The 14,999-nt window shown below is 41.6% G+C and overlaps 1 protein-coding gene across 2 annotated transcripts in view; it reads right to left on the reverse strand.

Annotated features, from left to right (window-relative positions):
* The window catches only part of LOC109888860 (IQ motif and SEC7 domain-containing protein 3), a 46,884-nt gene that overhangs the window by 2,473 nt on the left and 29,412 nt on the right, over positions 1-14,999 (reverse strand). For both annotated transcript variants that reach the window (XM_031822864.1, XM_020480027.2), the window contains exons 8-14: positions 14,067-14,233; positions 11,240-11,379; positions 9,362-9,493; positions 2,931-3,030; positions 1,175-1,333; positions 783-878; positions 659-702 (exon numbers count right to left, since the gene is read on the reverse strand). In XM_031822864.1, coding sequence (XP_031678724.1) covers positions 659-702; positions 783-878; positions 1,175-1,333; positions 2,931-3,030; positions 9,362-9,493; positions 11,240-11,379; positions 14,067-14,233 — 838 coding nt within the window. The remainder of the gene's footprint in view (positions 1-658; positions 703-782; positions 879-1,174; positions 1,334-2,930; positions 3,031-9,361; positions 9,494-11,239; positions 11,380-14,066; positions 14,234-14,999) is intronic.

The raw sequence follows: 14,999 nt of genomic DNA on the forward strand, positions 1-14,999 counted from the left end.
CACACACCAGCCCAGAGACACACCTGTGTTTGGGTGGAAGGGCGTTTCAGGGTCAACATTTGGGCTCCAGTGGGTGGGTGTGAGTTTGCGTGCGTGTGTGGAGGAGGAGTGTGTGTGGAGAGGGATGAGTGTGTGGAGGGAGATGACACCGAGGGCATGGTGTCTCCCCAACACAGAGATATGCAATGCTAAAGGACTGACTAAGAGTTAGGGGTTGGGGCTGCTAGGTCTGTAGAGAGGGTATTTAGAGTGGAGGAACTGGGCTTGAGTCATACATGTGCATGCATACACAGACACACACATACATTAACTCTGAGTCTTGCCATGGAGATGGTTTTCTAGCAAGCCAGCAGGGCTTAGAAAAGCTTATGATGGCTGGGAGGCAGATGTTGTGTTAGCAGGAGGCTAATAGCTAACTCCCTACTAGCAGGAAACTAATAGCTAATAGATAACCGTGCATTGGCAGGTGGCTAATAGCTAATTACTGGTCTCTGTTAGCAGAAGGCTGATGGCTAAAGCTATCCCTCCAGTTGCAGCTGTGTTGCTATGAGGCACACAGAGCTGGAGGGAGCTGAGGAGGGTCTCCCTACTCCTCGCCTGTGTGCATCTTTGCTAACACATATACACTTACCTGAGGCAGAGTGTATATATGACTCACCTCCACAGTGTTGTTGCCAGTCTTGTCATACAGGTCTTGCTGGGCTGAGGGGAGAAACACACAAGTGACACTCAGAGACACAGCATGATGTGTGGATGCTAGTCGCTAACTTCGTGTTTGTTACCAGTGGGTGATCCTGTGTGTCGACTGAGTGTGTCCATCTGTCCTCCATTGGTGTGGGGAGTGTGAGTCTGCACCCCCTGTTCTCTCTCCAGCTCCCCTACAGACAGCGAGATATTACCATATAATTACATAAAGAGCCTGCTTGTGTGTGCGTGTGTGCATGTGGTGTGCGTGTGAATGCGTGTATGTGCGTGTGGTGTGCGTGCGTATGCGTGTGTGTGTGGTGTGCATGTGAATGCGTGTGTGGGCATGTGGTGTGCGTGCGTATGCGTGTGTGTGTGGTGTGCGTGCATGCGAATGCGTGTGTGGTGTGCGTGCGTGTTGTGCATGCGTATGCGTGTGTGTGCGTGCATATGTGTGCGCTTGCGTGTGTGCGTATATGTGTGTGCTCACATTGGATGTGTATCTGCTCCATCTCGTTGACCTCAGTGATGGACTCACGTAGCTCCTCTGTGAAATTCCTGAGCTCCTCTCCGCTGGGGGAGCAAAAACTCACCAGCTGCTTCTTCTCTGAAGAGAACGGACTCAACATGGTGATGCCATGAGCATAGTCTGAACACACACACCCACACAAAAACAGTTAGTTATGTAAATAGAATGGCGATGCCCTGGGCATAGTAGGACTCTGGACAGATAATGTCACCGCTCATAGTTAGCTATGTATGGAGCAGTACAGTGTAATAGCATAGTATAGCAGTAGTAGTAGTAGTAGTAGAGTAGTAGTGTAGTGTAGTAGTAGTAGAGTAGTAGTAGTAGTACTAGTAGTAGTACTTTTAGAGTAGTAGTAGTAATAATAATAGTAGAGCTGTAGTAGTAGCAGAGTAGTAGTAGAGTAGTAGTAGTAATAATAATAGTAGAGTAGTAGTAGTAGTACTAGTAGTAGTATAGTAGTAGTACTAGTAGTAGTAATAATAGTAATAGCAGCAGTAGAGTAGTAGTAGTAGTAGTATTAATAATAATAGTAGAGTCGTAGTAGTACTAGTAGTAGTACTAGTAGTAGTAATAATAGTAATAGCAGCAGTAGAGTAGTAGTAGTAGTAGTATTAATAATAATAGTAGAGTCGTAGTAGTAGTAGTAGTAATAATAATAGTAGAGTAGTAGTAGTACTAGTAGTAGTACTAGTAGTAGTAATAATAGTAATAGCAGCAGTAGAGTAGTAGTAGTATTAATAATAATAGTAGAGTCGTAGTAGTAGTAGTAGTAATAATAATAGTAGAGTAGTAGTAGTACTAGTAGTAGTAATAATAGTAATAGCAGCAGTAGAGTAGTAGTAGTAGTAGTATTAATAATAATAGTAGAGTCGTAGTAGTAGTAGTAGTAATAATAATAGTAGAGTAGTAGTAGTACTAGTAGTAGTAATAATAGTAATAGCAGCAGTAGAGTAGTAGTAGTAGTAGCAATAGTAGTAGCAGTAGTAGAGTAGTAATAGTAGTAGTAATAGTAGCAATAGTAGTGGTAGTAGCAGCAATAGTAGTAGCAGTAATAGTAGTAGTAGTAGCAATAGTAGTAGTAGTAATAGTAGTAGTAGTAGTAGCAATAGTAGTAGCAGTAGTAGAGTAGTAATAGTAGTAGTAGTAGCAGCAATAGTAGTAGCAGTAGTAGAGTAGCAGTAGTAGCAATAGTAGTAGTAGTACTAATAATAGTAGAGTAGTAGTAGGTGTAGTAGAGTAGTAGTAGTAGTGTAGTAGTAGTAGTAGCAGTAGAAGTAGTAGTAGCAGAGTAGTGGTAGTAGTAGTAGTAGTAATAATAATAGTAAAGTAGTAGTAGTAGTAGTAGTAGAGCAGTAGTAGTAGTAGTAGTAGTAATAGTAGTGGCAGAGTAGTGGTAGTAGTAGTAGAGTAGTAGTAGTGATAATAATAGTTAATAATAGTAGAGTAGTAGTAATAGTAGTAGCAGAGTAGTGGTGGTAGTAGAGTAGTTGTAGTCATAATACTAGTAGAGTAGCAGTAGTAGTAGTAGTAATAGTAGTGTAGAAGTAGTTGAGTAGTAGATTAGTAGTAGTAGTAATAATAATAATAATAGAGTAGTTGTAGTGATAGTATTTTTTTTATTAACCTTTATTTAACTAGGCAAGTCAGTTAAGAACAAATTCTTAAAATTTTACAATGACGGCCTATCCTAGCAAGTTGTAGTAGTTGTAGTAGTTACATTCATTGCTGAAGAGGTGAAACTGCATGCCCAGTAGACCCATGGCTTTACAGAAGGTGTAGGAAGAAGAAGTCTTCTTCTTTGGACACAGCTTCAGGATCTGTGTGAGGAGACAACAGAATGGACATACGCCATACAGTGAGCACACACGCATACGTGCGCACACACATACGCACACACTTATACAACAGGTGGGTCTAATCCTGAATGCTGATTGGTTAAAAGCGCATTCCAGCCGGTGTCTATTCCACAAATTACCACCGGCTAAATCTATGACTGTTCGATCTGACTGCGCCATCCAGTGTCTCATCAGCCCAGCCAGACAATTAAATGAACTTGATCTCCACTATAAAAAGCATCTAGACCTCATCTCACATTTCTTTTAGACTAACATTTAGTTTTCAACAGCGAGAATGTATGTATATGTATAAACCTTACTGTCTGTCTCTCCGACATTTGGAACATTGTTTCAATATTCAAATTCGATCTCCAACTGTCCCATGGAAATGAACGTGTTGGGATCGGGATTCAGGACGAGAGAGGCAGGCAGCGTTTTCAGCCAGTCGAAGTCATGAATCAGCTGGCACCATTTTTATGGATATATACAAAGAAATGTCAATTGAAAAAGGTACAACGAAACGAAGTGCAGTCTTTCCATCTTCAGTTTGAAGGTAATTGTGTTAATTGTGCTGTTGGTTAGCTCCTCTGAATAACATTAGTGTCCTAACAGTAGGGTGACCAGACGTTCCCGTTTTCCGGGGACAGCCCCCGTTTTTGGTGGCCTGTCCCCGGAAATGTCCCCGTTTTTAACCGTTAAAAACAGACCGCAAACTGAAATATTTTACTTGGCAAGAAAGAACGGTCAGCACAGCCTACCGGTTGACGTCTCAATCGCGTTGTGCTTGTTTTGTCCAGCAGAGGGGGCTGCTCGCTATACAGCTTCATTCACTCTTCTTCTTCTACTAACTACTTGCTCGCGATAGTTTTAGAGAAAACTGCTGTGGAAAACTCGGCCAGAAGCTAGCAAGTGTCAAGTGAATCCACAACATCACCAGAAACGTCTTTTCAAGCCAGGTAAGTTAAAATCGTTTGAGATACTAGCTAGTGATGTTATGTAACAATTTATTATATAGATAGATGATCTGCTCTATAAGGTTTTAAATAGGTTATGCTAGCTAACGTTAGCTATGTAGTCTAACGTTAAGTTAGCTAGCTACTGTTATGGTAGCTAGGTTAAAAAACGTTCGCATTGAAACATGCAGTGGACGGGATATTTTGAAAATATGATTATATTTAATGAATGCACAATTAATTCTGAGAATATTTTTGTAGATTACAATTTTAATGGTTTTGCATTAGAATAAGTAGTGTGAAAATATTGTAATGAAACAGCAGGGAGCAGGTCTCGAACCCTTGACCTTCGAGCCCGAGGTCCGGCGCGCTATCGACTGTTCTGCAAAAGCATGCTCAAACGGCAGGGTCGATTTCCGCGCTTATAAACCCAGGGTCGTTACAATATATTTAGAAATGTTCATGAATAACATTAGTAGTGGAGAGGAGGAAGAAGAGTGAAGGAGACAGAGGAGGAAAGGTAAAGATATGGTTACAGAGCCTGCCAATTTATTATTCCAAACAATGTTTTTGAGATAAATACAAAAAATGCGGCAAGCAATGGGAATCTGTTAACCAAAGTATTTTATCTAATAGTATGCTGTTTATTAATACAGATTGGAGAGAAAGGAGAAGGAAAAATTAAGGGAGTAAAAAGAGTGAAGCAAGGAGAGTGTAGAAGAGTGAGGTGGAAAGGTGAAGAGAAGGAAAGGAAGACGAGTAAAGAAAAGAGGAGAAGAAAAAGTTGAGAGTAAGAAGAGAGTGAAGAAGAACAGACAGAGGAGATACAATGACTCTTTCCAAGAAACGGAAATGCACTTTTTATGAAAAACATGATGAGAGAATTTTCATTTATACGCTCAGGTCAAGACGAGAATTGTTCACTGCACCCTTTGTAATTCCTCTCTTTCAATTAGCAGCTGGAGAAGAACGGCAGTGGTAGAAAATCAGCAGACGAAAAAGCATAAAGCCTCTGATTGCCCGTGTTGGTATGCCGTCAGTCACCACATTCTGCAAGAAGGTAGAGCCTTCCCAAGAAGAATATGGTTTAGCTGTGCAGGAGGGTGTCTTTGCATACCACACTATGTGACACAATCATAGTTACAGATCTATGGACTGCACAGCACAACTGACACAGAAGCTTTGTGAGCCAAAGTTTACATGTGCTAGGACAAAATGTGACACCATAGTGAGTAACGTGTTAGCAACATGGGCAACTACTTTGCTAACACAGGACCTAGACCAGGTTGAATTTGTGTCCCTGTCCATTGATACGTCCAATCATGGACATTTAAAGCTGCTGACAATAGTAGTCAGATATGTAAGATATATGATGGCAGCACATTTGTGGAAACAAAACGGCTTGATTTTGTTGAATTGAATGGAGAAACAGCAGAGGAAATTGCAGCCGAGGACCTGGTGGTCATCCAAAAATGTAACCTGGAAAACATTCTCTGCCGACAACAAATACCAACTTTTGAGGACTGAATAGGCTGAGGAGGGTCAATGTCCATACCAAAGTTAAACATGCTCTGCAGCGGGAGGTGATTGGCTTAGGTTGTCCTGTGGTTGGCTTAGGTTGTCCTGCCCACATCATTCATAACACGGCCAGAACAGCTTTGGATATGATGTTGAGTACCTGCTCACAAAGATATTTGGATATGTTCATATTTTCACCGTCAGAGTAGAAAGACTGAAGGACTTTTGTGAGTTTGTTGACCAGGAGTACCATAACATTTTAGGACACAGCAATGTTCACTGGATGTCCATGCTCCCTGCTCTAGAAAGAGTGCTGAAAATGTATGTGCCATTGAAATCCTTTTTTATTTCTGAAGACAAATGCCCTGTTGTCCTGTGAACAATGTTCGAAGGTCCACTGACTGAACTTGGAAACCAACATGGAAACTTGACCGTATTCAGTGACACGATCAAGATGCTTGGAGGCCAGGACCACTGTGCTGTGGAGTCAGCTGCAATTCTGAGAAACGTTGAGGCAAAATTCTCTGCAAGAGATGATGACAACTTCATTCCTGTTTTGGTCAGAGGACTTCTGAGAGAACTAGAGGAAAATGGAGCCATGTCTAAAGAGAGCTTTCTCAAAACATCACAATCATTCTTCACTACGGCTGTGAACTACTTGCAAGCATGGGGAAAGCACACAGGTAATCTAAAAGATTTACATGGTCTCCTTTTAAAAAGGCAACCTCTGCGTGAAGAGATACAGAAGTCAGCAGGCACACTGCAGGAAAAATGCCCCAATGTGACCATCAATGAGGATGCATTGTGTGATGAGGTTACTGGCCTGCAAGAGTTCCTAAAGGGGGATCGCTTGAAGAATGGAAAACATCTGAGACACCGCTTAGTCAGAGATGGAGCACGGTGGTTACCCACTTCAAAGAGAATGACATCTCACACACTAACCTGGCTAGATTAGCGTCTGTTGTCATGTGCTTACCTGGAAGTAATGCACCAGTCGAGAGAGTGTTCTCCCAAATTAATGATCTATGGACAGCAGCAAGAAATAGGTTCACTGTTACTACCATCAAGGCCATGCTTATTGTGAAGATAAACTTCAACCTCCCCTGCCAGGAGTTCATGGAGAAGCTGGCCAAAGACAGAGCAATCCTGATGAAGATACATTCTTCTGAGAAATATACATTTTAGGTTGGTGTAAGTATATTATGTAGTTACCAATCTCATCAGCATCTTATTTCTTTGTTAAGTATTTCACATATACTATTGTCTGTTTTTTCAATTTTGCTCATGTTCTCTTCTGCTCTTAGTCTACCCAGACTACCAGGACCACTGAATGGCTGTTCAGATCAGACAGTTCTGTCTTGTCTATAGTGTTTCTGTAGTATAGTTGTTTTCTCTATCACAGTGGGCCTGTTAGACTAAATACATGAAACTGGAATTGTCCCCCTTTTTTATTTCATAGATAATATAACATTGGCTATTTTAATTATACATTGACCACCGAACTGGAAATGTCCCCGGTTTTCATTTCAGACATCTGGTCACCTTACCTAACAGAGAGTACATTTTCTATGCCAGGCGAAATCGTGCCTCATTAGCTCATTATTATGGAATTATCCAAATAAATATCACTAGAAAACAGCTTAAACAAATGCATCTACTGTTGTTATTCTGTTTGCACTGTTTGACGTGACTGTAAGTTAGCCGTAGTTGGCTAGCTAGCAAGCAAGCCATAAGAACGTTGCCAGCCAGTATGGCAATGGAACATTTAGAACAGTGGTCACCAACCAGTCGACTTGTCGATCGCCAAACATTTCTGTAATAAACTGTAACGGTTGTCGTCTGGAGATAGAGAGAACCAAAGCGCAGCGTGGTTAGTGTTCATCTTTTTAATAAACAACTGAACACTTCAAAAATACAAAGTGACAACCGAAACAGTTCTATCTGGTGCAGACACACAAAGACTGAAAACAACCACCCACAAACCCCAACAGAAAACAGGCTACCTAAATATGGTTCCCAATCAGAGACAATGACTAACACCTGCCTCTGATTGAGAACCATATCAGGCCAAACAAGAAACCCAACCTAGAAACACAAATCATAGAATACCCACCCAACTCACGTCCTGACCAACTAAAACAAAGAAATAACACAAGAACTAGGGTCAGAACGTGACATAAACCCAAAGATAATGCCTTTGTGTTCCTAATTTGTTTTTTTAGTCTCGGGCTGTTGGTGGTAGGTGCAGCCCTGGGCGCCTGGTAGGAAAATTGTTACCATTTCATGTTTCTGAAGGTACAAACTCTGCCTTCACGGTGGGCCTGGAGAGGACATCAAGTACACTATGCGTACCGCTGGCCAATCAGATTGCTCAGATGACCAAATCTGCAGTAACGTAGGAGGCGTAAAAGAAAGCTACGGCAAAATTTATACTGTGAGATTTCAAAACGTTTAAAACCATGACTAGAGAGAGACTGTCAACGAATACAGCAAAGAGCTGCTGTTTTTATGAGTGAGTTCATATTTAAGTTCTCACTCAGCACTGTCAACACTTTGTATTCAACACTTTTATAACCCATAAAATGCGCGTTCTTCCTATTTCCACTCAGCGCTACAACAAGCATTGTAGCAGTAATGAATGAGTAGGAAAGTGTATCTATAGGCTTGCGTTGTTGTTATTATTAGCGGCTTGGATCATTTTTAATATCAAGGAATATTTAAATTATTTAACAACATGAATTTGTGCATGAGGCAGAAATAATGCGGTGCGACTCGAGTTTCGCCATCAGCTGGAAGACAGTGTCCCTTTTTGGTCAGTGGAGGAAAGGGAGAGCGGAGGGATGTTGAGAGACAGAGGCTCAGTCTGCTGCTCTCTCCCTGAGACTGACCATCAGACGCAGCCACCATCAGCCCAGTAAAATAAAAGCAAATTATTTAAATGTATTTTCACTCAGCTGTGCCTCACAAGTAATAGAACAATGGATCTAGTACCGGTGTGATCATATAGCCTACCTCAAGATTTGAAATATATATATTTTTTAAATGTCCTGAACAACAATGCATTGGCAGGTAAATTCAAGCAAAGCCGGTATGTGGTGATAATGTATTGGGCCTATAGCTTACTGCACCAACCTCATTGCTACAGTACTGTTTTTAATTGGTTAATGTTGCATAGGCTTATGTTAATAAAAAAATCAGAGCGGTAGATCGCAGCATGCATTTTGACTCAGAAACGGTTGATGACCACTGATTTAGAACGAAAGACTGGGTCGTGTCCATAGATACAGAACAAAAAGCCTGAACAACTGGGTCGCGTCCATAGAAACAGAACAAAAAGACTGAACGACTGGGTCGCGTCCATAGAAACAGAACAAAAAGACTGAACAACTGGGTCGCGTCCATAGAAACAGAACAAAAAGACTGAACGACTGGGTCGCATCCATAGAAACAGAACAAAAAGACTGAACAACTGGGTCGCATCTCTGGCAACCGAACCAATAGAACGAACGACCAGACGGCTTGGGTAGCAACCCTAGATTTGTTTTGGGACTATATCTTGTGAAAGGAAGAAAAGTATGAATAAATTCATCAGAATAATGTTTTTAATTAAAATCATTATTTGATTATGTTGGTACCATTGCATAAAAGTGATAATGCCCGAGAAGCCGGTGTTTGGAGGATATATTGGCACGGTTTTCCAGGCCTAACAACACCATTGCCAATATATCCTCCAAACACCAGCTTCTCGGGCATTATCACTTAAATAAACACTAGTCATGCTTTAACGTGTGTGTGTGCATGTGTCCATGCGTGCGTGTGTGTGTGCTTGTGTGTGTTCTCACCAGTATGAGGTCGTTGAAAAGGAACACCTCTCTTTGGGTGTTCGCCAGTTTCTGTTTCAGAGGTTTGTTGAAGTCTGCCACCTCGAACAAACGACAGCAGCAGACCAGCCTACGGTGGGGCACAGACAGGATCTACAGAAAAACACACACACACATACAGTTGAAGTTGGAAGTTTACATACACTTAGGTTGGAGTCATTAAAACTCATTTTTCAACCGCTCCACAAATGTCTTTTTAACAAACTAGTTTTGTCAAGTCGGTTAGGACACCTACTTTGTGCATGACACAAGTATTTTTTCCAACAACAGATTATTTCACTTATAATTCACTGTATCACAATTCCAATGGTCAGAAGTTTACATACACTAAGTTGACTGTGCCTTTAATCAGCTTGGAAAATTCCAGAAAATAATGTCATGGCTTTAGAAGCTTCTGATAGGCTAATTGACATCATTTGAGTCGATTGGAGGTGTACCTGTGGATGTATTTCAAGGCCTACCTTCAAACTCAGTGCCTCTTTGCTTGACGTCATGGGGAAATCAAAAGAAATCAAGCAAGACCTCAGAGAAAAGATTTTAGACCTCCACAAGTCTGGTTCTTCCTTGGGAGCAATTTCCAAACACCTGAAGGTACCACGTTCACCTGTACAAACAATAGTACGCAAGTATAAACACCATGGGACCACGCAGCCGTCATACCACTCAGGAAGGAGACGCGTTCAGTCTCCTAGAGATGACCGTACTTTGGTGCAAAACGTGCAAATTAATCCCAGAACAACAGCAAAGAAACTTGTGAAGATGCTGGAGGAAACAGGTCCAAAAGTATCTATATCCACAGTAAAACGAGTCCTTTATCGACATAACCTATAAGACAGCTCAGCAAGGAAGAAGCAAGTGCTCCAAAACCGCCCAAAAAAAGACAGACTACGGTTTGCAACTGCACATGGGGACAAATATCGTACTTTTTGGAGAAATGTCCTCTGGTCTGATGAAACAAAAATAGAAAATGTTTGGCCATAATGACCATCGTTATGTTTGGAGGAAAAAGGGGGAGGCTTGCAAGCCAAAGAACACAATCCCAACCGTAAAGAACGGGGGTGGCAGCATTATGTTGTGGGGGTGCTTTGCTGCAGGAGAGATTGGTGCACTTCACAAAATAGATGGCATCATGAGGCGGGAAAATTATGTGGATATATTGAAGCAACATCTCAAGACATCAGTCAGGAAGTTAAAGCTTGGTCGCAAATGAGTTCCAAATGGACAATGATCCCAAGTATACTTCCAAAGTTGTGGCAAAATGGCTTAAGGACAACAAAGTCAAGGTATTGGAGTGGCCATCACAAAGCCCTGACCTCAATCCTATAGAACATTTGTGGGCAGAACTAAAAAAGCGCATGCGAGCAAGGAGGCCTACAAACCTGACTCAGTTACACCAGCTCTGTCAGGAGGAATGGGCCAAAGTTCACACAAATTATTGTGGGAAGCTTGTGGAAGGCTACCTGAAACGTTTCACCCAAGTTAAACAATTTGAAGGCAATGCTACCAAATACTAATTTAATGGATGTAAACTTCTGACCCACTGGGAATGTGATGGAAGAAATAAAAGTTTAAATAAACCATTCTCTCTACTATTATCCTGACATTTCACATTCTTAAAATAAAGTGGTGATCCTAACTGACCTAAGACAGGGATTCTTTACTAGGATTAAATGTTAGGAATTGTGAAAAACTGAGTAAATGTATTTGGTTATGGTGTATGTACATTCCGACTTCAACTGTAAACCATGGGGTAAACACACACACAGACTCCACTCTCTCTCTCACACACATACACCAATCTCTCTTTCTGGCTCTCGCTCAGTCACACAACACACTCACAGTCTTCATGCCCAGTATGGACTGTTCCACACGGCTGACATAGGTGACGTGGTCTTCGTTGGAGCGTAGCTCTCTCTGCTGGGTCCTCTCATAGATCCCTGTCACCATCTCCCTGGGGATGTCTGCCCCGTCGTCCACTCCTGAGGGAACAAGGACACACAAGGAACTAGAGAGGGAATTCCGAAAATGAATTGACTCCACCCCTGGTTCAGGCTCGTTGCAGGACAGGGCAGGAGTGGCTGATGTTAGGATCATCAGGGACCTCAGCCATTCGATCCACAGCCTGTTCTCCCCACTTCCATCACTCAGATGCGAGCAGTACAGGAGCATCATGGCTAAAACAAACAGACTGGCCAATAGCTTCTACCCCCAGACCATCGGGCTGCTGAATAGCCACCACTAGTCAGCCCCCCCCCACCCACCCTTTTCTGCTTCCCCACTGGACATCTACCCTGCACCCAGCCCGATGGACATTTATCATACTGAATAGCCACCACTATTCCTACCATATCATTATTATTAATATTATTGTTTCATTCACACATGCACTGAGCTTAAGTATTTCACTGTACACTGCAACTTCATCTGCGACACTGTGCATGTGACAAAATAAAAATGAAATCTATCACCCTGCTGTGGCTGTATCTCACCACTAGAGGGAGATCTTGTGCTGTGTTTCAGTCAAGAGAGACTCAACAGAAGCCTCATCCCCAGTAGAACATTTTACTAAGTTATTTATTTTATTTAACTAGGCAAGTCAGTTAAGAACAAATTCTTATTTACAATGACAGCCTACACTGGCCAAACCCGGACAGCACTGGGCCAATTGTCCACCGCCCTATGGGACTCCCAGTCACAGCCAGTTGTGATACAGCCTGGAATCAAACCAGGGTCTGTAGTGATGCCTCTAGGACTGAGATGCAGTGCCTTAGACTGCTGCGCCACTCGGGAGCAGACAGGAGTTAATGATGTTCAGCTCCCAGTCCATCCTCTCTCACCCCTCGATTTGGTGTGTTCTCTAGATTCACCATCCCTGATCCCCCACAATTCAATCTGTCTCCTTCAACCAGCTGTCAATCATTACATATGAAATTGGTCCTGTGTTGTATTAAAATATACGCTGAGTATACAAAACATGACATAGACTGACCAGGTGAATCTAAATGAGAGCTATGATCCCTTATTGATGTCACTTGTTAAATCCACTTCAATCAGTGTAGATTAAAGGGAGGAGACAGGTTAGATTAGGATTTTTGAACCTTGAGACAATTGAGACATGGATTGTGTATGTGTGCCATTCAGAGTGTAAAGGGGCAAGACAAAATATTTAAGTGCCTTTGAACAGGGCATGGTGGTATGTGCCCGGCCCACCGGTTTGTGTCAAGAACTGCAACACTGCTGTTTTTTTCACACTCCAGTTTCCCGTGTGTAACTTGACACAACTGTGGGAGTCAACATGGGCCAGCATCCCTGTGGAATGCTTTTGACACCTTGTAGGTGTTCCTAATGTTTAGTATACTAAGTGTACAAAGCATTGTCTGTGCACCTGTTCTATAAATAACCGCTCCAGTGTCTCTAGTCTCTAACACCAGGCTCAGAAACACTGTCATAAATGTTGCAAGACTTCTGCAGCTTATTATACTGGTTCAAACACACACAGGCACACACTGTCCATAAATTACCGCCGTGGACTTCAGATTATTTTTATTCTTTCTTCTATCAGTAGGCTCAAAAGAAAAGCAAAAAAGGCAAAAACAAAGACGTAACCCCACTAACAAGCTAGGTACCGTTTAACAAGCTAGGTACCGTTTAACAAGCTAGGTACCGTTTAACAAGCTAAGTACCGTTTAACAAGCTAGGTACCGTTTAACAAGCTAGGTACTGTTTAATAAGCTAGGTACCATTTAACAAGTTAGGTACCGTTTAACAAGCTAGGTACCGTTTAATAAGCTAGGTACCGTTTAATAAGCTAGGTACCGTTTAATAAGCTAGGTACCGTTTAATAAGCTAGGTACTGTTTAACAAGATAGGTATCGTTTAATAAGCTAGGTACTGTTTAATAAGATAGGTACCGTTTAATAAGCTAGGTGCCGTTTAATAAGCTAGGTACCATTTAACAAGCTAGGTACCGTTTAACAAGCTAGGTACCGTTTAACAAGCTAGGTACTGTTTAATAAGCTAGGTACCATTTAACAAGTTAGGTACCATTTAACAAGCTAGGTACCGTTTAATAAGCTAGGTACCGTTTAATAAGCTAGGTACCGTTTAATAAGCTAGGTACTGTTTAACAAGCTAGGTACCGTTTAATAAGCTAGGTACTGTTTAACAAGATAGGTACCGTTTAATAAGCTAGGTACTGTTTAATAAGATAGGTACCGTTTAATAAGCTAGGTGCCGTTTAATAAGCTAGGTACCGTTCAATAAGCTAGGTACTGTTTAATAAGATGGGTACCGTTTAATAAGATAGGTACCTTTTTAATAAGCTAGGTACCGTTTAATAAGATAGGTACCGTTTAATAAGCTAGGTACCGTTTAATAAACTAGGTACCGTTCAATAAGCTAGGTACTGTTTAATAAGATAGGTACCGTTTAATAAACTAGGTACCGTTCAATAAGCTAGGTACCGTTTAATAAGATAGGTACCGTTCAATAAGCTAGGTACTGTTTAATAAGATAGGTACCGTTTAATAAGCTAGGCACCGTTTAATAAGCTAGGTACCGTTTAACAAGCTAGGTACCGTTTAATAAGCTAGGTACCGTTCAATAAGCTAGGTACTGTTTAATAAGATAGGTACACAGACACACATATACAAAGACAGCCAGTCACCTCGTAGGTTACGTATGAAGTCGTCAAGGCCCATCTTGCGTTGAGGTTTGATGTTAGGGGAATACATATCAGTGTTGAGGAGGACCACAGCAAAGGCCAGGATGAAAATGGTGTCTGGGTTATGGAACTGCTGCACCACCTCGGGATTACACATACAATACCTCTGACTGGAGAGATGGAGAGAGAGATGTAAAGAGAGTTGTTGTTACAAATACAGTACCTCTAACAGGGGGGTAGAGGGAGATATTGAAAAAGAGACAGAGAAGGAGATAGTCAAAGAGAGAGACAGTGAAAGGGACAGAAAGACAAAGTGAAATAATAACAATAATAATTTGGTGGATGCATAAATGTGTCCTTTTTCTGTGCACTGGACATGAATTGGATGTGTTTTTTGCATATACCAACTCCCCCTGAGAGTGAGAGTTCTTACCAGCAACCCTGACTTAATTAGGGTTAAGTGCCTTGCTCAAAGGCACATCAACAGATTTTCCACTTTGTCTCTGGCCCAATACTAAATACTAGGCTATATGCCAAGACAGAAAGCTATTCTGTTGTAATGGCCTCAGAGACAAACTGCTTGTCCATTCGTGTCATTAGTTAGTAACTATTTAATTTTTCTTTCTTAACTTCATTTTCTTCATTTTCTTTCTTAACTTCTTTCTTAACTTATTTGTGGGTTCTTACATCCTGAGAAGAGATACACACATACAAGCTTCCTGTGTTTTCAATTTCTTGAGAGTCCTGCTGCACATCAAATACTCTTGACACTGGGAAGGAGCCGTGTTTGTGTGAGTTCAGAAGCTGATCTCCAGGTCACTGCTAACTTATTCACAAAAGCATACAGCACTCAACCCCAGAAAAACAAAGAACTACTTCCAGCAACCATGGGAAGCAACCTGCCATCCCCCAAGGTCACTGCCAACAATACAATAC

Source organism: Oncorhynchus kisutch, linkage group LG4, assembly GCF_002021735.2.
Source record: "Oncorhynchus kisutch isolate 150728-3 linkage group LG4, Okis_V2, whole genome shotgun sequence".
Classification (NCBI taxonomy): domain Eukaryota; kingdom Metazoa; phylum Chordata; class Actinopteri; order Salmoniformes; family Salmonidae; genus Oncorhynchus; species Oncorhynchus kisutch.